The 25,426-nt window shown below is 42.9% G+C and overlaps 1 protein-coding gene across 1 annotated transcript; it reads left to right on the top strand.

Moving 5' to 3' along the window:
- Window positions 1-2,436: 2,436 nt before the first annotated feature.
- Window positions 2,437-24,292, top strand: LOC308224374 (glycerol-3-phosphate acyltransferase 3; the record flags this gene model as incomplete). Its single annotated transcript, XM_080624243.1, has 12 exons — window positions 2,437-2,580; window positions 12,270-12,339; window positions 17,598-17,868; window positions 18,363-18,437; window positions 18,933-19,022; window positions 19,228-19,321; window positions 19,719-19,834; window positions 21,280-21,335; window positions 21,813-21,898; window positions 22,426-22,554; window positions 23,020-23,099; window positions 23,920-24,292. The coding sequence occupies 12 exons, from the start codon at window positions 2,437-2,439 to the stop codon at window positions 24,044-24,046; spliced, it is 1,338 nt and encodes a 445-aa protein (XP_080480369.1). The 3' UTR covers window positions 24,047-24,292.
- Window positions 24,293-25,426: the final 1,134 nt, after the last annotated feature.

Below are 25,426 nucleotides of genomic sequence, written 5' to 3' on the forward strand. Positions count from 1 at the left end.
GGTTTTCTCCCTGCAGTCCCAGACAGAGAAGATGGTTCTTCAAGGAACTCAAAAACAGAATTGATTTTTTTCCTATTTAGCATTAATGGCTTTGTGAATTATTCATGCAAGTGTGAAGGGGAAACATGGATGCAATAAGACAAGAGTTTCTGTTTACATATAAGTCTTGCCTCTGTCCTGCTTCTGTTCAGCTTATACAGAATGGCTGCCTCCTGTTAAAATACCTTTTTGCCAGTGTTTTTTCCCCACTGGTGTATAATGACAGCAGGGATCAAAACAATCACCTTGTACTCTAAACACAAATGTTGCTAGGAACTGCTCATTTATGACTATCTGTTTATGCAGCCAGTGGACAGGGGCAGTAGGTCCACTAGCCAGGCTATTGCAGCAGAAAAGCCTTAATTCCATGTGATGAATGTTATGAGATGTTCAGAATTTTCCTTTGATGCTTCATGGACACTAGTGGATTTCAGCCTTCTGAGACTCAGGAATTTGTCATATGCCACCAATTTTGACATACAACGTGCCACCATGCTGAGTCAAGGCTTTTCTACATTTTACTAAAGCAGAGGTTAACAAGTATGTGGACTAAGTCAAACAAATTCTTTATTTTGAGTTTTCAAGATTTTGTCAGCAAACACAAAAAACTCTGCCTTGCCAGGATTATCTGTATTGCAATTCTTCTTTCAGGTGTCAATTTTAGATGAAGATATTGAAATATAATGGAGATTAAATCTGTATAGCCGCTACTGTATTGTTTTCCTCAGCAGCAAACCAGCATCTACTGTTGCTACCTGGGCTACATTTGCCCATTGGGTGGAGACATCTGCTCCTTTACGCCAGGTAAAACCAAACAAACCAACCAAGCCTTTGGGCTCTGCTATTTGCACCTCAAATGAAAATTCATGACCAAGAAGTAAATACCCTGTATCACTTCCTGCTTGTGAAGCAACAGACAAAATACAAATTTAAAATAAGCCACACAAGGGTGTATGCCTTGTGAATATCACACAGTTTGGAAAGTAATGATTTTTTGATTTGTTTCTATTCCAGACTTTGGACAATCATAATTGACTTGGATCCACACACCCTTGTAATGTTTGAAAACCACTGTAGTACAGCCCTTTGGTGTAGACATTCCTATGTGTATGGTACAGACAGGGTGCTGCCTTTAGTCCTAACTGGGCCTTTTGAGCATGATCATAACTAAACAGAGGGATGAAAACACTGAACTGCTGGTTGGCAGTGTGAGAGCTAGCTGGACAGTTGTTTCTGCGGTTGTTGTGCCCAGAGGCTTCATCAGGGGCCATCCTATCTCTGCCTCAGAGAAATTATCTAACTAGATGAGGCAGAGAGCGGGAGGAGAGGTGAGAGCCCAAGAGCAGAGAAGACTTGTCCAAGATGACACAGTGCCAGAGCCAAAAATAGGAGCCAGAATGCAAGGGCCTTGTCCACATGACTGCCCTAGAAATAATTCTTAAGTCCTTGGAGTCTAGTTCAGGTTTTTCCTTGGATCCTAAGCACTTGGCTCTTAGATATATTTCTGACCTCTCAAATATGGACAGGGAAATCAAATGTCTCTTTTTTAGAAAACCCCTATGAAAGATGAATGCGGCCACTAGTTTAAGGCCTTTTTCCCAGGGGATAATGTTCCTCCTTTCCAACAGGATGCTTCCGCAAGGCTGCCATCTTCAGCCTCTTTCAGCTAACACCGCCTTTTGTGTCACACCAAGTGCTACACAACTGCCATGTACAGGCCTGGGCAGATAATCCCTCCTTTAGCTGTTTCACAGTTTCATTTCTCTTGGGTGTGTGCCTAATACCTGGTAAGGTACACCCAGTCCTGGTCTCCCAGTGAGTCCCTCTTCCCAGCTCTAGGCATGAGACACAACACAGATGGACCATGTCTGCTGCTGCCTGAAATGCAGACCTTGCCCCTTTTTGCTTTTTAAACTGTCCTTATCTACTTTAGCATTCCTAAATCCAGGAGCGTTCCACAACTTTTCTCTTTTACTTCCTGAACTGCTGTTCTGGGGCTTCCTATGGCTTTTCTGCCCATGCAGCACTGCTGACGTTAGACCCATTTTTCCTAAGCGCGAAGTTTTTAGCGTGGACGTGGCCTGTTTTCAGCTGCCTTCCATCCCGCAAACATCACCTCCGAGGCGAAGCCCCATCTCCGTAGCCCTGTGCTGCCCAAAGGATGTGTTCTGCAAGCAGCACCTTCCGATCACGGCCGGAAAGTACTTATGAGACATATAAAGCAAACCCTCCCGTAGCCCTCTTTAACTTCACTCGGCGGCGGGGCGGTGCTGCCCTTGCCCGGCCCCGGCCGGGCGGAGCGGGGCGGGGCCGGCCGCGGGGCTTTAGGGCAGTGGGTGCCAGAGTCCGCCCTTTCAGTACCGGCGGCCTTGGTGGCGTCGTGGGGCAGTGAGCGCAATGGAGGACGTGTGGTCAGTGGTGTTGCGGGTGGGCGCGGCATGGGTGGCGCTGGTGTTCACTCTCATCGTGCTGCCCTCGGCGCTGGGCGTCTCACTGGGCATCTCCGAGACCTATTTGTGGATCCTAGTGAAGACGTTGGAGGTAGGTGGAGGTCGCCGTCCCCTCAAACGGGTGGGGGGACCCAAAATGGCGTCCCCTGTGAGGTGTCGCTTGGGGCCGGCGGGGGGCACCCCGGGGGGGCTGGGCCTGCCTACCTTTGCCGTGGCCCGGGCTGTTTCTCTCCGCCCAGTGGCGCCGGCGCGTTTGTGCCTCGTCCCTCAGGAGTCTTGGTGGGCTCCGCTCCCTCCGGCTGGTGGAAGCGTAATTGCGCCGCCGCCGCTGCCCTGGGCGTGAAGGCCCCGCGGGCAGATATGAGGGGGTGGGCAGCCCAGAGAAACGCAGTCCCTTGGGGACCAGGGCTTGGGAGGAGAGGAGTAGGTTATGTGCTGTCTGGCTGTGTTCCTCTGTAGTTTTGGTGTTCCGACCCTTTGGCAGAAACCTAAATGTGTATGAATTTAGTGGTTGTGCGGACTCCAGCGTGCACTCCTTTGGACCTGCAGGAGTATGAAGTAAACTGTGTTACCTAAGGCTGTACTATATGTCCTGGGTGTGGTTGTTTCTGCATGGTGTCAGTTGCACCCTACCTGAAAGAAACTGTACTAGGTCATGTTCTTGGAGGTCATAAATATCTGGCAGCATGCCCAGTGCCTGTGACTGCAAATGTACAGAGTGCTGATGCTCAGAGATCTGAGTGCCCATCCTGTTGACTGTGTCCAGCACCTCAGTCTCCATCTTCCCCCAGATTCTCTGGGGAAATGAGTTTCTCATGAAGGAGCTGCTTTCCCGCCGGGGTATAGTTCACATGTGTGTGAAAGTGCTCCCTCTGAAGCCCGGAGTGGTGGTGAGGAAGTGTTTCAAAGTAGTTGGTAGAAATGATCTTATTTAGATCTTTATTGTGCTTTTTCCAAGAAGGAGGAGAACCCAACCCAGCAAAACAGTTGTAAGGAGAAGTAAAATGGCACAAGGAACAGCCTATGGCAATGCAATATACATTGATGTGTGACTATGGAAAGTACCTTTAGTCTAATTTAATAATGTTCTATGAGCTTTTTCAGTCAAACCTCGCTAATGTTCTTCCATGCCTTCAGGATCATTGGTGCTCAGCAAAAAAAACCCACCAGCCACTAATAAAAATGTTGTCTGTTAAATGTACCTTTAAGTTAAAATGCTGTAAGGTATTGGGTGAGAATGAACCTGCTTGAAGTAGTTTCTGGGGCCTTGGATTGTATGAAGGTAACTGTTAGGGGTAGAAGACATAGCTGTTGTTGGAAGAAAAATTTTGGATAGCAGAAGCTGAGGTGATGAAGGTCACACTGGCCTGAGGGAGCAAGCCAGTTTGCCTAGTAAGATAATCTTGTTTGGATGACTTGCCTTCACCTGTGATTAACCATTTAGCAATTTACATTCTTTATTCTTAGATCATTAATAGGTATTTTTTAGTGTCATCAAGTGTTGCAACAAGAGGTGATTCAAAATGTCTTAGGCAGAAGTATGAAGAAGCAGCTGATGGCATATCAATGATAGTGACTTGTAAGAATTCTTGTGATGCCTAAGGGAGGAAGTAATGACTTATCTTGACAGTTGCCATTAATTTTTCATGACATAATTTCTGGCATTATGAACCATTCCTTCCTATATGAAAAATGTGATATTAATAAATAGTCTGTATAAAAATATCATATATAATATTATGTATATATAAAAGAAAAGCCAGTGACAAATTGGGAAGTGTTCTGAGGAAGAGAGTGGATTTGCTGCAGGAGAGTGAAGAAGTGCAATCCACCTAGGTAATCCACTTATCTCAACTTGGCCTTGCTTTGCCTGTGAATTCTTTATGCCCTCAGAATACCCGTAGGGAGAGAATCCCTGAAAATAGTGTTTTGGGGTGGGGTTTTTTGTGGGCTTTTTTTTTTTGGTGTTAAGTGCTTGCTGTTTCTTAGCTCACAAGTCTGCCTTGGTTAGCAGCCTGACAGAGACAGGCTGATAGTCTGCCAAGCAGTGCCTGCAAGAATGCCTGAAAATGTGTTGTCACACCTGACTTTTTCCCTGCCAAAAAGCACATTAACATCAAGCGTTAAATACATAGCTGCTAGCCTTGTGCTTGCCTGGGTGTCTGAAACTTCCAGGATGTTGAACTGAGTATGCAGGCTTTTTCTTGAGAAGCAGTGGTCCATTTTGTGGTTATGTTGAGTCATAAGATGCTGCAATATCTGATGGCTAAGACTTTTTCCAGCACACAGATTAACTTAATAGCTTCCCTGAGCTTCCAGCCCTGGATCTCTCAGGCAGTCTTCCTTGTCTTTTCAGGAGCATAGGCTCTTGAGCCTGCAGGACGCTCAGTAAGATGGTGATTGTGCTGCTGCCTTTGTTTCCTCTTTGGTGAGTTTTATCACCTGAGCTGTCTGCAGAGTGGTACATGTTTTTGCATGCCAGCTCAATGCCATGTTGCTCTCTGGCTTTGCCTGTTTATATCCCACATGTTGGCATAGTGGGAGGATACAGTGGCTATGAGGTTTGTTTCTTACACAGCAGTTGTCAGGTAACTATGTGTTTTGTAAAAGCTGATCTGTTGTGAGGTTCCAAGTCTGTCAAGTTGGGTACCATAGTCCAGGGACTGTGTAGATGGAATGTCTACAGTCTGCTAATCCACTGTCATGTCAGATGAAATAAGGCATATAAAAATGAGTTTGTGGTGTTTAGTTGTCATCTAGGCTGTGGTAGGGAGCAAGTTGAGGATGATACTGGACTTATACTTGAGGGTTTTTTTCCTGCCAGTAAAAATAAATCTGTTCCTGCAAGCATGGTCTAAGAAAAGGGAGGAGAAAAGCTTCTTTTAGGAACAAAGTGTTCTTGTACTTCGATTGTCTGATGTTACTGACAAGGGAGATCAGTTGGTGCACAATAGCTTTTTCTCTGTCCTGGGATGCGTCTGCAAGGCACATGCTTCTAAGCAAAATGGAGCTTGTGCAGATAGCAAGTGTTGAGGATGTGCTTCTCCTGGGTTGCTTTGGGGCTTGCATTTGACTCTGAAGTACTGTGCTAGGGATGACCAGCTTTATATAAAGAATATATTTTTTTTTTCCTGTGTGGTAAGAGGGGAAAAAGAACAGAAAAGGATGACCAGCTATTCCAATACAAGGAAGGCAGTACGACAGGCAGACTACTTGCTATTAGAAAACTGGCTTCCCCCATCACATTGGTATTCCTCAAAGTATATTAACTTGCTTCTGAATTGCCTTACCAAACTAAGCAAACTTTTAGGGAACTGCTCACTTGTGCCTGTGGGTTCCCTTTCTGTGCTAATAAAAGAATCTTTGGCACCATGTTAGCATGTTTGGGTTTTTTTCTTAAATGGTGAATTACTTCTGCAAAAGCATATCCAGCAGCTGTTTGTTCCTATGAGGAACTAGTCTGGGTTAGTCACCTGCCATGCTGATGCTTGTGAAATCACTTGCCACAGAAATCTTTATTGCTGAAGTGCTGGGGACTACTTCCTGCAACCATGCTGCATTTCTGCTTGTTTTTAAACATCATCAGATAGCTTCCAATTTTAAATTTAGTGTGTCTTTATCTCTTGGTCTCATTTTTCCTCTTAGTTAGTTTACTTTTTTATAATGTCTGGTATGAGTTAGGGCTGATAAGGCCCCTGCAGGTATGCCATTTGAGCTCTCTTGACAAGCAATGGAGAAATCCAGCCTTTCAGAAAGTGATTTGTTTCATTAAGACCCACAGAGCAGCTGCTACCATGGAGCAATCTGTTTCCATTAGTTTGTAGAAAATCTGTAGGACTAGTTTAGACTGTGTGCCAATATATCTGGTGATGAGTCCCTCCTGAGGGATGATTGCTGCTTCACAGATTGTAGCTCACCGTGTTAAGAACTAGTTCCAATACTTTTCTTGGGTTTGGTGGATTTTTTCTTTTAGTCTGCTGGGTTTTTTGGGTGTTCCTAGTTCCTTGAGATGGTAGGGTTGACTTGTCAGTCACACTTGTACAGACTGCCCTGCTTGCTTTTTCTAGTGGAAAAACATTTCTTGTTGTTTTAAACTGTGTGATGCGTGTTACTTGTGAATATTAAGAAATGAGCTAGCCTGAGGGAAGTGAAGTTGTTGAGTCACAGTTGTATTAAGAAACAGCCTGGCTATAAACTAACATCATGTTTTTGTGTATTTTTGGGCTAATGGTTTGCTGATGACCGCAAGCACTTTGAATGCACACACACCTTCTCTCCTCTCTGATCTCTTGAGGCTCGTTGACTGTGGGGCGTGCAGTTAACAGAAAAAAGCATTTCTTGGGTGGTTGGTTTTGCTGTAATGCGCAACAGATGCTTGAAGTCATAGGTGGTTTTTTTTGTGTCTAATCCATCTGGGTTTAATAGTGGCCCCTTGTAACAGAAGCAATTTCTAATAGCTGCTTATGAAAATGTACTTTTGCTAGTAAGGGTGTAACATTATTCAGTAGCTGGGAGGTGAAGTGAAAGTTAACTTGCATTGCAGATGACCCTGGCAGTGTTGCTGTCCTGTTTCAAGTATGTCAAACTACAGCTTCATCCTGTGAACCACCATCAGTATTGCAGGTGGTGCTGGGTATAAGGGTGGGGAAGGGAAAAGGACAATGTGTAAGCTAATAAATAAGTGAATCATTTTTGACTGTTTCCTCTAACTCACTGGCCTCTGAAGCAGGCTTTGCTGACTAATGTCATTGCTCAGTGACAATGAAGGCCTCTCTGTAATTGGTATCTTGCAAGGACTGCTGGGCAGAGGAGAAAAGGAGAGCTCTGAAGTGAGACAGTAACTCTGAAGGCTGCCAGCTCAGATGTTAACAAGAAGCATGTCTTGGAGATGTGCCTTACATGAATTGAGGCACCCTTGTTTACTGGGCTTGAACTGTCTTTCGTAATAGTATTTCAGCAAATCTGCTGCATGATCTTGAAATAAATCCCTGGGCTGTATTAACTTAGACCCCAGTCCTATGAAGGCCATTATGTGTGTTTTCATCAAGACTCCTCGAACATAAGTAAGGTTGGCACAGCTGGGATTGCATCACTAGTTAACACAGCATCTTTCTGGTTTGCAACTCTGATCTAAACTTGCTCTCAATTTCACAGCATGTGAATACTGGGATTTCTGATATTGTTAAGTAAATGCTGTTAAAATAACATCAGCTGTATACAGGGTTTGCCAAGTAACAGTTTGTGATGCTGGTGTAAAAGAAGCTGCTTGGCATTTCTGTTGCAGATCCCCTTGTTTCTTTTTTCTGCTGGACTCTTTATTGTTCTTTGGATACCTGTTCACCAGGAAGGACTTGTTATACAACTTGTGTGCAGAAGAATTTGGGAAGCTGCTTTGAGGCAGTGGTAAGGATGTCCCATCAGAATGAGGAAAAGATGTCATGGGAGACCACAAAGGACCTTTTGCTCTCTCAGGAATGGTTGCTCCTCTTGGTGGTGGTGTTTTCCTCTCCTCACACAAAACAACCCAATAATTGACATGCAGATTTTGTTGAGTTAATGTAGCATGGTGTGGGAGGTGCTATGAAGTCTTTGTTACTGAAATTTAGAGAGCCTTCAAGGAGGAGCATTCACCTAAACTGGCATATAAACTTTTGCTCTGAACATGACCTGGCAGTCCGTTTAAGTAGGGGTACATCAGTGATCTAACTCCGCATGACTGTGGATTTCAGTTATTGTAAATAATTCCTCTTCTGAATAATTGTCAAGCATTGCTTATTAAGCCAGAGGTGATGTAAAGGTGATAAATAGGGTGAAAGTCAAAGGTTCATCTGTTAGGGAAAGGTGGGAAGTTCCTGAAGTGTTCATAATAACTTGGCTTATGATTGATCCTAACAAAGTATCTCTGGATATGCTTTCATGAAACAGCATGTCAAACTTGCCTTTGGAAATAGTTGCCTATCTGATAACTATCTTATCTGGAGATGAGTTGTTTTGTTTGGGTTTTTTTTGACATCTCTTGTAAATAATCTGTGTATTGTTTTGTCTCTGTGATCCAACTGGGTATTTCTCAAGTGCTGCATAAAACCTGCATATGTGGGAATTGCTTAGTGATGTATAAATGACATTTCTTATTGGCTGTTTTGTATAGGCTGATAACTTGCTGTTTGATTGTTTTTATGGTGCTGATAAATTAGAAGCCTTTTCTATGCTTCTTTGCCTTTTCTAAATCTTTGCAGGGAAAGGTTCATGTGTTTTCCTTGCCTAGTGAAGTGTGGCGTCTTCAGACTGTGTCTTGTGTAATTAAAGCATTCAAGCTACTTTGTCTTGAGCGGCTGGAATACCAAAATTTCAAAATCAGACCTGTGGTGGTGTTTATGTAGTTTCTGTGATCATGCTGCTTTCTAACTTTGTGTTAGTTCATTGGGTAACCCCAGCCGCAGGACTATTAATCTGTTCAGGAGCCTGTTTTTTACTCATTACCCAAAACTGCTTCAGGAATCCATGCTAAAGACTTAGATCTGCTTCAGGGTATTTGGGACTGCGTGCTCAGCACCAGCCTGCAAACTGGAAGAAGCCACTTCAGATACCAGTCAATGTTACTGGTAAGTGATAAATCCAAAAGACCTGGCGGTCTGCTTTTGTTCATCTCCTGAGTAGAATGGAGTCTATGCCTTATTTTGTTCTGTGTTTTGATCTGTAATACATAAACACGTTATTTTCCTTTCTGTGTGATGGATCATCTTACATTATGATAGCTCTTTGTAGTATAAAGCTTTTCTTTAGTGTAGGATCCGGCTGAAGTGGTGATGGATGGTGCAAATTCATGTCTAGCAGGAAGGAAGGGAAATTACATGCTGCGTGTGGTGTCTCTCTTGTTTTCCAAACTGGATATAAACAAGCTTTTCACTTGATCAAATACCAAATTTTGGCTTTGATGATAGTGCCTTTTTTAGGTGCCTGGGAATAAGTGGAAGAATTAGTTTAAGTTAGGTAAAAATGTCTGGTTTGCTTGGTTGCTGGAACATACAGTTTTTGAAAATATGATGCAGGAAATATATGAAATTGAGGGAAGAAGAAAGCTGACATAGAGAACTTAAAACTCATTTGCTGTAGCTTCTGGTAGATGTGGGCCTTTATGAATCCTCAAAGGCTCCTGGCCAGGAGGGAAGCTGGTCTCACCCTTGCTGGTTTTATGAAGCATGCTTTTAAATCCCCAGGGAGATCTGGCACTAGAAGTAAAATTGCTTTAGCACAAGTAATCTGTCCCCTGGAATGCTCTGTGCAACCTTTGTACTAGATGCCAGACTGCTGTCAAGCTTGTGGTGGTGCTTGCATCTCCTGGGAGGTGTGTAGAGGTCAAAGGGAACTGCCTTTCCGTTCTTTCTCTTTGCCCCTATCCCTCCCATGGCCCAAGTGGGGTGCTGCAGCTTTCTGGAGTTATAGGAGCCAAAGGTCAGACTACTTTAGAAGCAATAGGGTAGATAAATGCATCTAAGCAGTAGAAATGTACTTGGGTTACATGACTCTGCAATTTCTCATTTTGGAGGAGTTCACTGCCTCCTATGCATAGAAAAATGTCAAGATACTACAGTGTAGTAGAATTTGCAAGCTTTTGAGACATTGCAAAGGCATGTTGCAATAGCTTGTGTCTTCATAGCTTGTGCTGGGGCTCAAACTTTTTGACACAATCTAATGTGAACTTGTAACGGCAGGATTTCTGCAGCAGGAGAGTTTTGTGCTTTTTCTGAGCACCAAACAGAAATTGTTCTTCCAGGTTTTACAGAGCAAAAGTTGGCAGTGCTAGGTTTTGATTACCAGTTTGAGAGGATTTGGAAGATGGAAACTTATTTTCTCAGCTAGTGTATATATGGCTGAGACGATAACCAAGTATGTTCTTACTCTTCTATGTAATAAGTAACTTACCAGCTTGTGGAGATTTTAATTCATTGAATACAGTGGCTCGAGTCTGGTCAGAGAATGATTGTGTAATGCGTTCATTGGTCTGCCTGTACCCCCAAATCCATTCAGTAGAAGAAATATAGAAATTGAGGTATTATGAATAGTTGCTTTCTTGAACAATATTTTGTTTTGGCATTTCCCAGAACTTTCATGGCCATAGCACTGCTGAGAATGATGTGTAGCCACAAAGTACTGAGTTACTCCTACAGGTAAAATTAGCTCCTGGAACTGCTGTTGCCTTAGCAGCAGCAGAACTGAAAACAGCCCCAAGTGAATATTTTGGCAGGGTAGGTTGGGATTAAGCAAGACCTGAAACAGTAAGCAGTCCTAGCTGCTGAGGAGTTACGTGGTGGAGGTAATGCCATGAGACAGGATACTGACTTTTCAAAAGATAATTGTGTCCCCAAATGCCCTACAGCTCTGTTGGAGAGGAGAGATGGAAACTACATGGTTTAGCATTGATCTGGGTCCTTTCCTATGCACACCAGCAAGGACCATCTGTACGCTGTTAAAACAAAGCATGCCTTTGATACTGCTGAAGTTGTTCATGTTTGAACGGGATAATATCCTGGTCTTTGGATGTGAGCTCATTTAAGCCAGGTCACCTGTCTTGGAAACACCTATTATAACAGTATTCCTAGAAATAGTATTAAGTCTCATGGGTGAGGAATTAATGCTCGTAATGAGGAACCACAAAGTCAGTCCTCTTTGGCTGAGCTTTCCATCCTTTCACAAAGCTGCCACATGGGGAAAGGAAGGATCCAGGTCAGAAGAGCTACTCTGTCATCATGGTCAGGCTTTGGGGTGGCAAAGGGGTTGTGATTGTTAACCCAGTAAAAAGGAGGCCTGATGTAGGAGGTGGAAAGGCTATTTAAAAGCAGTGTGTGGAACTGAGTCAGCTGAAGGTCAAGACAGCCATTTGGCCTGAGAACAGGTTGAACTGGCTCCAGCTGCATCAGGGCTGGAGATGAGAGGAAGTGTCCTGATGCCTGTGTGGCCCTGCAACAGAGGTTTGCAGTGAGCGTAGCTACTGGGAAGTTTGGACACTTCTTGGAGAGCAGAGCTTACTTTATCACCTATTTCAATCTCCCTCTTCCAGCCCACCTACTAGAAAAGAGCAGGTTAACCCCAGTGAGCTGGCAGCCCTTCCCAAGGGCAGGAGAAGGGACTCTCTGCAGCTGTACAGTAGAGGTGGTGATTTGTCCTGGTTTTCTGCTGCTCAGAGCTTTAAAATGCTAAGAAATGAGCAGCTGCAGTGTAAGGGAAATTTCAGTTTTGCTCAGCTTGGAAAAATATTGGGGCAATCCTATTTTAAATGCGACTGAACTTAAATGAGACTTCCTATGACTGCAAATGCTGTTTTGTTTTTTAGCTGAGTTGTGATGTGTCTGTTGGCTCTGTGAATTTGTGCTGTTGTGCTCAGGGGCTGGTGTCTTGCTCAGCTCCTGGAGCTTCCCATGCATCTATGATTCGGTGGCTGGTGTGAGAGTAGCAAGGCTGGCAGAGGCCTATCAGGCTCTTGGTGGCTGTGTATCTGAGCAGGAATTGCAACATCTGTGGAGCACAGTCAGCTTTGAAGGCTGCAAGCAGTTGGGAAGCATTGACTGGCACAGAGGTTCCTTTTGATTAAGTACACTGGGGCAGTGTTTCTTTGGAGGAACTGTGTGTGGACCCAGCTGAGGAAGATGGGTGATGGTTGCCTAGTGAAGATATTCTCTGAAAATCACAACCTGTCTTTGATTAACTGCTGCTTTTTTAAGTGGCTTTTATCTTTAGTGAAAACTGCATTTGTGAAATTAATGTTTTCTTTCTCTTCAACAGTGGGCAACTATACGGATAGAAAAAGGTGTCAAAAAGCCACAGCCACAGATAAAGACTTCTGCTACGAATGGTGAGAGCTTGGAGTAAAGTCATATTGATAAGTTTAATGTTTTAAAGTAGCACTGAGCCCTTTTCAAATGAAGGTAGATGTGTACCTGAGAGAACTGGAAAAGCTAATTCTTGCATTTAATTGTTTCGCAATGCTACTGGCACCAGAACTGTTCCTGCAGAATGATACACTTCTTTTACTGGCTTGTGCTGAATGGTTGAAAAATCAAGGGATGAGGAAATGAAGGGTATGAAATAACATTAAGTCTAACAAAACAAAGTAGAGCTTAAGATGGAGGCTGTCTTCAGTTGAGGGAATTTTTAGAGTTACAATACAAGCTTGGATTTTGTTTTGAACTCTTTAGGCTGCTGCTTGCAGGGCTGCTGGCCAGCTCTCTCTGTCCTGCATCTAAGTGTGCTTAATGTCTGGGAACATCTGAATGTTTAGTGGACAGCACTTTCCTTTCCCAAGCTCAGTGCTTTTTCTGTTGTAGGACTGTCGGATGGAAGTATGTGATATTACACTAGTTCCCTTTTTTCAGTTGTCTGCTGTTTATCTTTTGTCCTGTGGAGTTACTTCAGTGTTTGCCAGGCAAACTTCTTGCACTCAGCATTTGTCGAACAACAGCTGAAGAGTTGCTTCATGTTTCTTCCTTTAGCCTATTTTTGAAATTAGTTCTTTTACTGTATCCTAACCCATACTGTGCATGTTGTGCTAGGCTGTACTAGGTCAGAGTTGGCTGTAAGAGTTGGGAGCAATAAGCGCAGTGAGAGTAGTCTGAGTTTGCCCAGGAAGCATGAGGATGCTGAACAAGGCATTGCAGCTAGTGCTTGGTTATCTCCTGATTTCTGACTGCCTTGCTGTTGCTATTTGCTCATTTCTTGACAGTATTTAACAGCAGTGTCAGCATTTTCTGTGTGCCGTCTCATTAGGCAGCACAGCTGGAAGCAGGACCACCTTACCAGTTACTAGACAAGTCAATTGTTACCTGATTCTACAAATTAGTTCATGCAAACATGATGCAGTAATAGGGACTGAACTGCTGAACTGGTTGTATCCTTATCAATACTGTAAACACTGGTATTGCACTATCTGCAGGCCAGGCATGAAACAGGCTCTGATGGTAGCACATGCTACTGTCAGTTAGCATGTGTAATAATAAACTGAAGGTACTGCACAGCAGCTCTTGAAACAGGTTAAAATTTGTCTTATTTAATTACGGACTTCAAAGTGGCTTTCAAAGTATTGCTCATGAGTGTCCTGAAAGTTTTGGGGTTGGATTCATTCTTTTGGGGGGTGGGGAGGAGGTAAGGCAAGTGATCCTTCCAGATAATGTCAATGCCCTGCTATCTGTTTCACAGGTTGTCAGGGATGCAGCAAGATATCATTTTTCTTCCTGTAAGGGTGATAGTATCCCATCATGTCATGGGTCAGTTAGTGGGCAAGAGATGCAGATGTACTGCTTTAGCTGCACAGTAGCAGCTTTTGTCTTCTTAGACATCTGACCGTTCTGGCATGTAGCTTTTCCTTCTCTAGAAAAGAAAGGTAAAGGGAGAGCGACCTGGCTAGTAGTTTATGTTCTATGAGCTATCTTTCCATAAAACCACAAGTGTCTATTCCCCCTGTATGTGTGACAGAGTGGGTGTATAGCGCTAATATGTGCTATAGTTCAGAACTTAGATTAATCTGAGTGCACTCAGTTGTCTGAAGCATTAGTACTAGTTAGTAAAAATGGCTTGAAGTCATTTATATAGATTATTGCATGAAGGCTATGTTCAAGTGATCTTATGGATGAAGATACACAATTGCAGTGGTGAAGCACACTTTTAATATCTTTTTCATATTTGAAATTAAAAATAAAAATCTTTCTCCCCTGTAGATGACTTCCTGCAGTAAGCTGTTCCCTTTAACTATTCCTCACTTGAGAAGGTATGAGGAGCAGGGGAGATCTGGAGTCAGCAGTGCAAAGTTGCGTTCTGTATATTGCTTTTGGGAGCTTTTTAAGCGTAGGACTGACTTGTGGTTAGGAGTCTGGATTCCTGTATGTGGATGAAAGTACTTGAGGGCCAGGGCAGGTGTAGACCTAAAAGTGCAGTATATAAGTTGGCATCCCCTGAGGTGACAGAACGAGAGCAGGTGGAGAGGCCCAGTTGTGTTTTACAATATTTACTGAGGGAGAAGAAAATCCTGGTGATAATGAATTATGGAGTAGTGATTAAAACAGGGTGCATGTAAATGTCTGTGTGTGTGTTACACACGTGCTGAAGGGGAATGATAGCACCTCTTCAATCTTTCCTCACCATCCAGTCCTCACTAGGAGGTAGGTCAGTATAGTAGGGAGCATTGCATTGCATTATGCAATTTTTCTTGTTCCCAGGCAGAGCAGAAATGGAACTTCTGAAAGACCTTAAAATTCAGTGTCCCTCAATATGAAAGATGAAAGAGCATGACTGAGAGGACACTACCTTTCTCTGCAGTACCAAATCCAGTGTACTTCACATCTGTTGGCAGAAATGCAGCCAGTGCCCCTGTGTCGGAGGTGTGATAAGGAATAGTTCCAAGAAAAATAATGGCTGGTGTAGTTGCTATGTCGGAATTACCTGGTGCTGCCACCTTAAGGTCCCTTGGTGTTAGAGGGTACCGTGTTTATGTGCCAAGTCCAATGGTAGGTGGCTGTTGGCTGAGCAGGTACTGGGAGGCTAGAAGTGTATCTCATTGCAGCTAAATAACTAGGTTTCAGCTGTCAATGTGGGTGTTGGCTGTGTGGAAAGGCAGTTCTCTTGAAGTTGGTGGGTTTAAAAGCCACAAAAATGCTGTCAGGTCAGAGTTCTGAAAGTGACATCCACTAAAAGAAAAGCTTATGCAAATCATGTGGTTGTAAGTAGGTAGTGTAAAATTTGAGCCTGGTATGATTTAGCTGACTAGAGTGTGTGAGCTTTAAGGCTTGGGGCTTGTGCTGTGACACTGAATAAAGTAGCGGCTGCAGGCTATTTTGTTTGAGTGATGTTTGCTGTACTCCTGCATAATATACTCCTGTTGCTCTCATTTCATCTGTCTTTGGCAAGCTCAGCTCTCCTCATGGCCAAGGGATTAAAGGCCATTAAATGTTACTTCTGATTATAAGAAGACTAAGTATATCACGCTAGCAGCATGTGTGTTAATTCTATTCATAATCCCTTCAGGTGCTGCTGAAATCTTGGCTCTCTGAGTAACTTGTCCTAAGCCTGAAAGGCAGCTTGTGCATGGGGATGTTGCGTGACAGCAACAGTACAGGCTGCTGAAGCAAGGCATTTGAGCCCGTGCTCTTGGCTGTGCAAGCAGTGTGTTAAACTCGAACGCTGGGCTGGTTTCAGCCAAGAAGTAGAGCCAGGGGAGTGAACTGCTTGGTTGATGCTGAACTGGGGGCTGGATAAGGAGGAAGGATTCCCAGTTTTCCTGGGAACTGGAGAGAAGAGAGGTACTTTATACCTGTGTGATGGGTGCTGGAGAGTTCCCCTGATGCGTGTTTTGGCTATGACCAGTCTCCTACCCCAGGAGCAGCCTGGGGCAGACAAATTGGGCTGATTCACCTGCAGTTCTGGATGCTTCACAATGTAGAGATTTAAGGGACTGAAGGAGAAAAATGGAACCACAAACTAGAGCTCTGGTTTGGGTTTAAAATACAACACAAATGTACATCATCCTGCTAAATGCTTGATGTGATGCATGTTTGTATAATTGAGATCCCAAAAGGCATGTGGGTGTTTGGGTGTGCCATATTAATGATTTATATTTATAGGCTAGTGATAGAACAATGCACTGAGATTGTCTGCCAGTGGAGTTGCTAATTGTGGCTGTCAAGTTCAGAGCTGAAGGTGGTAACAGATTTTGTTGCAATGTGGCATCTCTTGCATGTTGTTCTTTAGTGTTTACCTCAGTGATCTGTGGTACTTGTATCTTGGAGCTTCTTGCGTTGCTCCATATGTATGCTACAATGCAATACAAAGATTTTCCATGTCACTTATAATTTAAATGTTGCATGTGATTTGCACAGCAAATATATTCACAGAATTTTTCTGCTGGCTTACATCCCCTGGGATGCAGATTTGCACATTGCGGGATATGTATTTGTAGGAAATGCCTAGTAGCTTGAAGCAGTTGGGTGCTTCCTTCTTTCCCATTTTTTCATCTCAACATGGAAGCACGGATTATGCAATTGGGCAGAAGGTGTCTGATAGAGTGGCAGCCTGGACTTGGATCTCTGTAATCCTAGTTGACTGTCTCACAGGATGGTTTTTCTGGTTAAATGTTACTCTAGATTTCTTCAGTCATCAATTTCTAGAACCAGACTTGATTGCCAGAAAGCAGCTACTTGATCTTTATATTTAGCTTACACAATTTATTCTTGCCTTTGAAAGCTCTTAGAAATTCATTCTTATCAGACCGTAAGTATAAAAAAAAAACAAAAAGGGAGAAGAGAGAATACTTGTAGTGCATTTCTGAACTCTCCAGGTTTCTTTTCTATTGCCAGGTTTATGTGGACAGAGTTCAACTGAAACACAACTGTTAGTGCCAAACTAAATTATATCAAGGCGCCACTAGGCAGAACTTTCTTTGACATTGTGTGTGTTGGAGTGTTTGATTTGAAATTAAACAAAAATTACTATGGTCCTGTCTGTGCTTACAGAAGAGACTTGTGCTGTGGAGGGAGAGAGGTGTATTTGGTTCAAAGCTGGTCCATGCACAAGTATGAGATAGCTGTTGCAGCTTGGGGGTTTGGCAGGTAGCAGCAGAGCATGTATCAACTGAATGTGGCTGTGGGACACCAGATCTGTCTGTTGTCCCACAACAGATCTTGTTGTCTAACAAGAGATGGGCCTAGGGAACAGGGAAGCCTCCATGGGAAAGACTGAATGCCCTTAAATACACAGAGCACTGGAAGGGAATGAAAACGGCAAGGGTTTGCTTGATTTCCTTTGGAAGCATAAGATGGTCTTGGATGAAGTTGTGGAGTTAAGGACTTGTCAGATGATGGGAAAGGCTTTGTTTTCTTGCTTCATCTTCAGTGGGCAATGTAACTTCGTATATTTGCTGCACAAGGTGTTCATGTGAGGAAGAAAAGCTAGATCTGGCCTGTTGAAGACTGTTCTGTGTTCAGTTACCCATCTGGTCTTGTTATCATAGGAGGGGCTCTGAGAGTAAATTTGTCTCCTTGAATAATGCAGAGTGGCAAGTGGTTTGGAGGATTACGGTTGCTGTATAGAATGTTTTCCTTACATATTTACTCTTTTCTTCCCAAGGTATCATTGAAAGAGATGAAACGCCTATGGAGAAAGAAATTGTGCATCCGCATCGAGTGGACTTTGAATTCTCTGACATATTCTACTTCTGCAGAAAGGGGTTTGAGGCCATTGTGGAAGATGAAGTCACCCAAAGATTTTCCTCTGAAGAGCTGGTTTCCTGGAATCTCCTAACAAGGACTAATGTCAACTTCCACTACATCAGCCTAAGGCTAACTATTGTGTGGGTCATTGGGGTTATAGTGCGATACTGCTTCCTGCTGCCCCTGCGGTAAGCTCATGAGTGCTGAGGAATTTTGCCAGTCTGGGAACACCTAATTTTGTGTTTTCTTGGGAAATGTCATCTCGGCTTTTTTGACCCAAAAGCAGCATTAGCAGATACAGATGATGAACCTGCTTAAACTCTCCTTTGAATGGTCAAGAAGCTATTCAGAACACTTTTATCTCACTGTTTACTTTTGACAATAAGGCTAATGGCCATTTTTTCTGTGAACTCTTTCTTAAGTCATGTGTATTGGCAACCTAAGTGTATGTTGGGTGATCTCTAAAACTCCCTGACAGCATTGGGCTGTCTGAATTTGCTGCCTCTGCTAGACCATGATTTTGAGCAATGTCAAGGAATTCTTAAGCAATGCCAGGGAACTACTGGGTTAAAGAGAACTGAGGAATAACTGAATTCCTGCAATCCCTTTCCATTTTAAAATCAAAGTGATATTAAAATGAACAAAACTACTTATCTTGATGTAATGTCTATTTTGTCTGTAGCATTACCCTTGCTGCCATTGGGATTACCTCCATGATTGTGGGGACAGTGATCGTAGGACAGCTGCCTAACAGCAGGTAGGTAGTGTATGTGGTATGTGAGGCGAATTTGCCAAGTTGCATCAGTGCAAACAGTTCAAGATTAGGACTGGGCAGACTTTGCAAGTCATAGACTACTGATAGTCTGCCCACAAGCTTGTGGCTTTGCTTTTAGTGATATTTTGAACTTGGGCTGAGGCTGATTTCTTGCCAGGCTTGGCACTGAGTTTGGTGATTTCTGATGGGCTCCTTTTGCTGTCATGAGAGACTCAAAGAGAGCACTGTAGGGGAAATAACAGTGCTGGGATAGAATATACACAGTGAGGAGTTGACAGCCTTGCCCAGGTAAGTGACACCATTGATATGGCATGTCTTGGTTGAGCTGCTGTAGCAAATGAGTAGTAGAGCTGGGAATAACCTTCTGCCCCAGAGTACTGGGAAAATTCAGCCTTGAGTTGTGTTGGATAGGCTGGAGAATACTGTGTGTGTCTAGCTGCTTTACAGGATGCTCCAGATACCTGTGATTTCTTTCAGTGTGAAAAACTATCTGAGTGAAGTGGTCCACCTCACGTGCTCCCGCATCCTTGTCAGAGCTCTGTCTGGTACTATCCATTACCATAACAAGTGAGTGAGCTGACCTTATGATAGCAAAAGTGTGTGTATACTTCTGTGTGTGTGAGTATCCCATTTGAAGTGGGCTGGTTCTTCCCTGATGTGCAGGTTAATGTCATGCTAAGTGTTGACTTGCCTGACAGCTTTATGGAACTGTTGTATTTGTAATGTGGTGTTTAGCACACTGGTAGTCTAACAAAAATGTATGTAATTGCAGGGAAAACAAACCTCAGAAAGGAGGAATTTGTGTCGCCAACCACACATCACCGATAGATGCGATTATTTTGACAAACGATGGATGCTATGCAATGGTATGAGGAGACCCATGGTCACCACAGCAGAGGGAGAGAGACCAGGAAAGAAAAAGATTGTGGGGTATTGGTTGTGGAGTTCATTACTGAGCTTTCACAGTAGAGATGTTAACTTCAACACTAGTCAGTGGGGAAAAGTATAAGTTATGTTGAAGTTGGTCTACCAATAACAAATTCCTGGCAGAGCCAATCCTAGGCTCTTCATCTGATGAAATACTTGAGATCAGGCTTCCATGCATGTGTCTAGATCCTTTCAAGTGAATGCATTTCAGTAGCTTTATGGGCACTGCCGAGGCGTGGTTTGCAGTGTGTTTGGGGTTTTTTTGAGGGGCACGAAGAAGAGAAAGTTCTGTTTTTCAGGTGCTTCACATACTGACATGCCTTATTGGGCTTGCAGGTTGGCCAGGTTCACGGTGGACTAATGGGAATTATTCAGAGAGCCACAGTCAAGGCCTGTCCTCATGTCTGGTTTGAACGCTCTGAAGTGAAAGACCGCCATCTAGTGGCAAAAAGGTGAGGTGTGGATTGGAGCCGGGGGATTGCAGTGCTAGTATAACTCTGGTACCTACCTTAGAAGCCATGTCCGGGTGTGTAATCCCCGTTGAATAATCAAAGACCCAGATGAGGAATTAAATCTTTGGAAAGACAGAAGCCAAGAAGCTAATGAGGTTGCAAATGGAAACGGGAAACTTGTACCCTTGGGATTTCAAGAGGGCAAGAGACTCACTTGCAAAAGCATCTTCTTTTAGCAAGAGCCATATATAGTTGTCTTATTCTAAATAATGACTGCTGGTTGTAAATACTAATTACAAAGATACAAGTTATCTGTAATTCCACATTACTGGAGGCTGGAGTGATGTGGGGTATTGCAAATTGGTAGATGTAGATAGGATTGGAAGCAATCAGTATACTAAGTAGCTCAACAGCAGTTCTTGAAGTGAGTTGGAGGGGTGGTATGAAGCAAACTGGATCATTCAGAATGACCAGAATGTGCTTGCCTGTGTGGGCTTTGGTTTGGTAAACTGGTCAAAATGCCAGGTTCCCAGCTCACCAATAAAGGCTTGAAGAGGTTATACAGGATGAAATGATTTAGACCAAAGGCCATGCAGACTCAAAACCAATCTCATTTGGGTAGCCATCAGCTTAATAGCTAATGTCTGATGTATTCAGATATACATTTTGAAAGGATGTGAAGATAATTAAAATTCTGTGACTTTCTTTTGAAGAGAAATACTGATAAAAAGTGGGCTTTGTGTGACACAAACTATCTTGACTTCATTTGAAACTGTGAGCCACTAGAAATAACAAGCATTGCTGGAGGGGGGCAAGAATGTGTCTGGTTATAAAACTGAACTGCTTACAAAGGGAGTTTACTGCAGAATGTCACCAAAGGCATACCCATGAACAGTGTAGCACCGTGACAGAAATTCTTCTGAATTTTTGAAGAACTTTTAGGTTAATTCTGACAGGTTAACTTCTTACTGGTCTCTGCGCAGCAGAACAGCTTTGCCAAGTCATCCAAGTATTATTTAAGTAGTGTGAGCTGTAGGCATTTAGGGGTCCTTTTTAAAAAATCTGCTGTTAAGTAAGAAGAGCCTGGACACATCACTGCACAAAACTTTTTTCTTATGTAGGCAATTTGTTGCAGGTTGAGTTGATCAGAGTTAATTAGACTGGCTCAGTGGCATACATTTGCTAGCTTCCCTGACAGGCATTAGTAAAATAACTTGGAGGAAAGAAAACAGGATATTGACTTAGTGTAATCTGGTAGGGACCTAAGGAATGGCTTGCACAAAGCTTCATGTTTGTTAGAAACACAAAAGCATGTGCAAATTACTGCCCAGTAAAAGGTTTTGGTTTTAAACAAATGTGTTCTATGTAAAGATATTTTTAATGCATCTGCCTGGGAAAAGAATAGTGGAAAAGAACTGTTTTAATCTTTCCTTTTGCTTCCACAGACTCAGGGAACATGTGGCAGATAAAAACAAGCTCCCAATCTTAATTTTTCCAGAAGGTAAGAAGCTGAAATGTTCCTTATCTCTGTTCAGTGTAGATGTCACGCCTGCTCCCTTTTCATAGCTTCTGTTGCTCGAATGTATCTTCACCTCTGGCTTAGATTTTATTAGCGCATTCCTATTTGTCATGTTTAAAGAGGTTACACAAAGATGACACAGTACTGTTCCAAGTTGTTGGGTCTCCTGGCAGAAGCTTTGGTTGGAGAATGGGAAGATTGGTTCTTTTACCCCATAAATATCAGTTCGCTGTCCTACAGATCTAACCTCAGCCTTGTGCTTTTTTTGTACATGTTCTGGTTTCATTCAGACAGTCACAAGACAAAGAATAAAAGCAAGCAGGGGAGAGATGCTTAACATACCCATAAAGGGTCTGCATTTCCTCCTCAGTGAGTCTAAGACCTGCTCACTGATGGAGTGTTGCTATCAAAATGTCATAGGTTGTGTGAAGTAATGACTCCAGTTTCTTTTCTGGACAGGCACCTGCATAAACAATACTTCTGTGATGATGTTCAAGAAGGGAAGCTTTGAAATAGGAGGGACGATCTATCCTGTTGCAATCAAAGTAAGTGGAAATAGCTGTCAGCCAAATTTCAGAGTTTGGGATCTGCTCTTGTCAGGGTGGTAGGAAGCTGTCTTGGTACAGCTGCTGATGAAAGCACAGGAGCTTTGGCAATTGGCTACATGGTGTGGAAGACTCCTAGAGTAGAAGCGGCTGAAATGGAAGTGAAGTCCTTCAGCCTATAGAGCGTGGTTGGTAAGACCTGGTGGGCTCAGCCTCTTCCTTCAGAAAGCTGGGAGGAAGGTTGATCTGGCTTGCCAGTCCTGAAGAGAAAAGAAGCTTGCAGCTTGCAGCATACTTAGCTCTTTTTGCTGTTAGGGCAAATGGTAATATGCTCCTGGTTCTGTAATGTAATCACAAGCAGCACTAATAAGCACAGGTTTATTGTTCTAAAGCCCCATTCTGAGCAAATGGATCAGTTGTCAATTTACTCTAGCATGTGACTGAAAGCATCCACCTCAGATCTGAGGTAGGCTGTGATGGTCTGTGAGGAAAAGGTTTTATTGTATGGTTTTTGTGATCTCTTACAGTATGATCCTCAGTTTGGAGATGCATTCTGGAACAGCAGCAAATATAACATTGTGAGCTATCTGCTGCGAATAATGACCAGCTGGGCCATTGTTTGCAATGTGTGGTACATGCCACCAATGGTTAGACAGGTAATGTAGCATCTGGTTGACTGACCACTATTTAAGAACCTGACTGTGTCTGCAAGTGCCTCTCCTTTTCCCCCAAACCGCTACCTACCCTGTGTTTCCAAATCAGAGTTTTATACTGGAGCTCTGTTAGTGTTGACTTTGTATGATAGGACTAGCTTTTCCTGATGCAGCTTAGCACCGTCAGCAGTCCATCAAATATGCAAAGGAAATGTAGTGCTGTTCACAGTAGCAGTGCTTTTAATGTTCCATCCTGTTGGAGCAAAATTTGCCCTTAATTTCAACACTTTAGGGGAAAAATGAGCTAAATCATTATCACACTAGAACATCAGATTGTGTTGGCATGATAAGGGAAGGATTGTTTGGTGGTGAGCTAATTTGATGAGGCAGCAAATGAAAAGTGCTATGGAAGTCTGTTTCAATTTACTTCTCTCTGCTTTGATCATGTTGAATTTATGACCCTTAAAGGAAGGGGAAGATGCTGTTCAGTTTGCCAACAGAGTGAAGTCAGCCATTGCTCGCCAAGGAGGACTAACTGAACTTCCCTGGTGAGTGATGCCATCCTTGTTAGAGTTCATGGACTGTCTGTTGTTTGATTGAGAGGGACTTCCTCCCTTAGCTTTGTGACAGATAGCATTCAATGTAACTTTATTCCACTCAGGAGAAAACAAGGGAGTAACTTCACATGTGTGTATGTGAAAGTAAAAATAAAAAAAGATGCATAAAGTCCTTGGAGCATGTAGCTCTTATGTAGTGAGTTTAACCTAAAGGCTTCATACTGTCAAAGAGGGCTCCTTCACAGTTGTTTCTCATGTTGAGGCTCATGCAAAGATTAAGGAGCAGTTACTCTGCAAAACTGACAGACAACAAAATGTGAAACACAGGGCTTGACTTTCTGCTTGAGCTTTTTCATGTCCTACCTCACTAAGTAGCAGTATAATGCCTAGATTTGATAGGATTGTATGAAGAAAACTTGAGAGCGGGATTCTGATGAAGAGAATCCACAAACCCTCTGAGTGAAGTAAGGCAAGAAACAACCATACTGTTGCACAAGATTGACTGCTTCTACAGTCTAGGGAAATACCATCCCGGATTGGCAAAAGATTTTGATGGTAGGTGCAACCTGTTATAAACATGAGTAGGTTTCTTTAATGAGCTAAACTCAAAATTTGGGCTGAATAAGCATTATGGCTTAAGGTAAATGTTTTAATCAACATGCTTAACTTGGATGTTCTAGAAGTTCCGAAGAAAGCCTTTTTACTAATCTAGGTTATGATTCTAGAATTGTCTTGAGATAATACTGTAGAGCTTGATCACAACAGTGGTAATAATCATGATGGGTTACTTTTTTCTGTTGCCCTGTTCCAGGGATGGAGGGCTGAAACGAGCGAAAGTCAAAGATACTTTCAAGGAAGAACAGCAGAAAAACTTCAGCAAGATGCTAGTGAGAAATGGATCAGTAGGAAACCTGTCTGCAGGAACAGAATCGGACTGAATGGTGGCTCTTGAAAACTAATTTTGCGCAACCAGCCTTAGCAAGAATAGTGTTTTTTAATTTAAAAACAAACAAAACCCACCACCAAAAAATAAAACCAAAACACAAACTGGGGAAACAAAATCTGTCATCACCTGTATGCATATTCTCTGTATGGCTGGTGCAGAGGCTGCCAAGGACAGTGTGTCTGTACCACCCCCTCCCTTCTTACTCTTCTTACTCTCTTGCCCCTCTTCTTGTGATGATGCACTGCAGCTCCTGGTATTCTTGAGCTGAATGTGTGGGGACTTGAGACAAAAGTTAAAAAGCATCAGTTTTTCTGAGCTTGTAAGGTGAAGGGAAGTACATTGAACAGATGCTGTTGGGACACTGGTTGTGAAGATACCTCTTGTTCATGGTACTTTGAAGGTTTAAACATAACAAAGTTTTGCATTTTCCTGTTGTTCACAGACTTCTAGTTGTAGATGACTTAATGTTCTTTAGGATGTTGTCAGAACTCTAATACTGACTTTTTTGATTTGCTTGCACCCAGATGTGCAAGGTGGGGAGGGAAGCAAGGGCTGCAGACCCTAAAGGGTGGGAAAGGAGCTGCCCTGCCAAAAGTGCAGTTTATGGACCATGGAGATTGTGGTGGCCTTATAACATGGTATTGCCTTTATTGAGAACTGCTACCTGAGGGAGGGAAGATAAGGGGCAAGTCCTCGATTTCTCTGTCCACTGCTACTGTCAAAATTGCTTTCTTGAGATCTGGAGCTGTAAAGTTAGGATACGACAAGCAGCTTTTAACATAGGCTATGACAGATTAATTTTTCAGGTGGGTTTTCAAGATTACCCTTCTGCAAAAATGGCTGCTAATGGCTTAAAGATCTCAAGAGAGCCACTCCAGAAACACATTTTGTGTTTATCTGGGCTAGAAATAGCTATCATAACTATAAACATAGGATCCATGTGATACAAGTGTGGCATATTTGAATCTGCAATATACTATTGTCTGAATGTAAAGAGAAATAAATTCTATATTTCTAATGAGTCTTGTGTGGTGTTTATACTTTTCTCTAAATGTGTGTAAATAAACCAGTTGTACTTCCTGAAAACATAAAATTAGGATCATGGAAATGTAAGTTACTGTGACTAAAGGAGTGACTGTTGTTGAGCTGTTAGCAGATTTCTAACCTGACTAGTTTCCTTTCCACCCCCCCCTTCCTTGGACAGTAGGGAACATACATGGCTTAGTGTTCTTTCTTTTTAGGGAAGGAATGACTCATCATGCAGACTGAACTTGAAATTACAACATGAAGTCACATCAGGTAGACTCAATTAATGAATCTGTAATTGACTGGAAAACAACTGTGAGCTTCTAAATTTGTAACAAACTGAATT

The sequence above is a fragment of the Psittacula echo genome (genome assembly GCF_963264785.1).
Source record: "Psittacula echo genome assembly, chromosome: 1".
NCBI classification, from domain to species: domain Eukaryota; kingdom Metazoa; phylum Chordata; class Aves; order Psittaciformes; family Psittacidae; genus Psittacula; species Psittacula echo.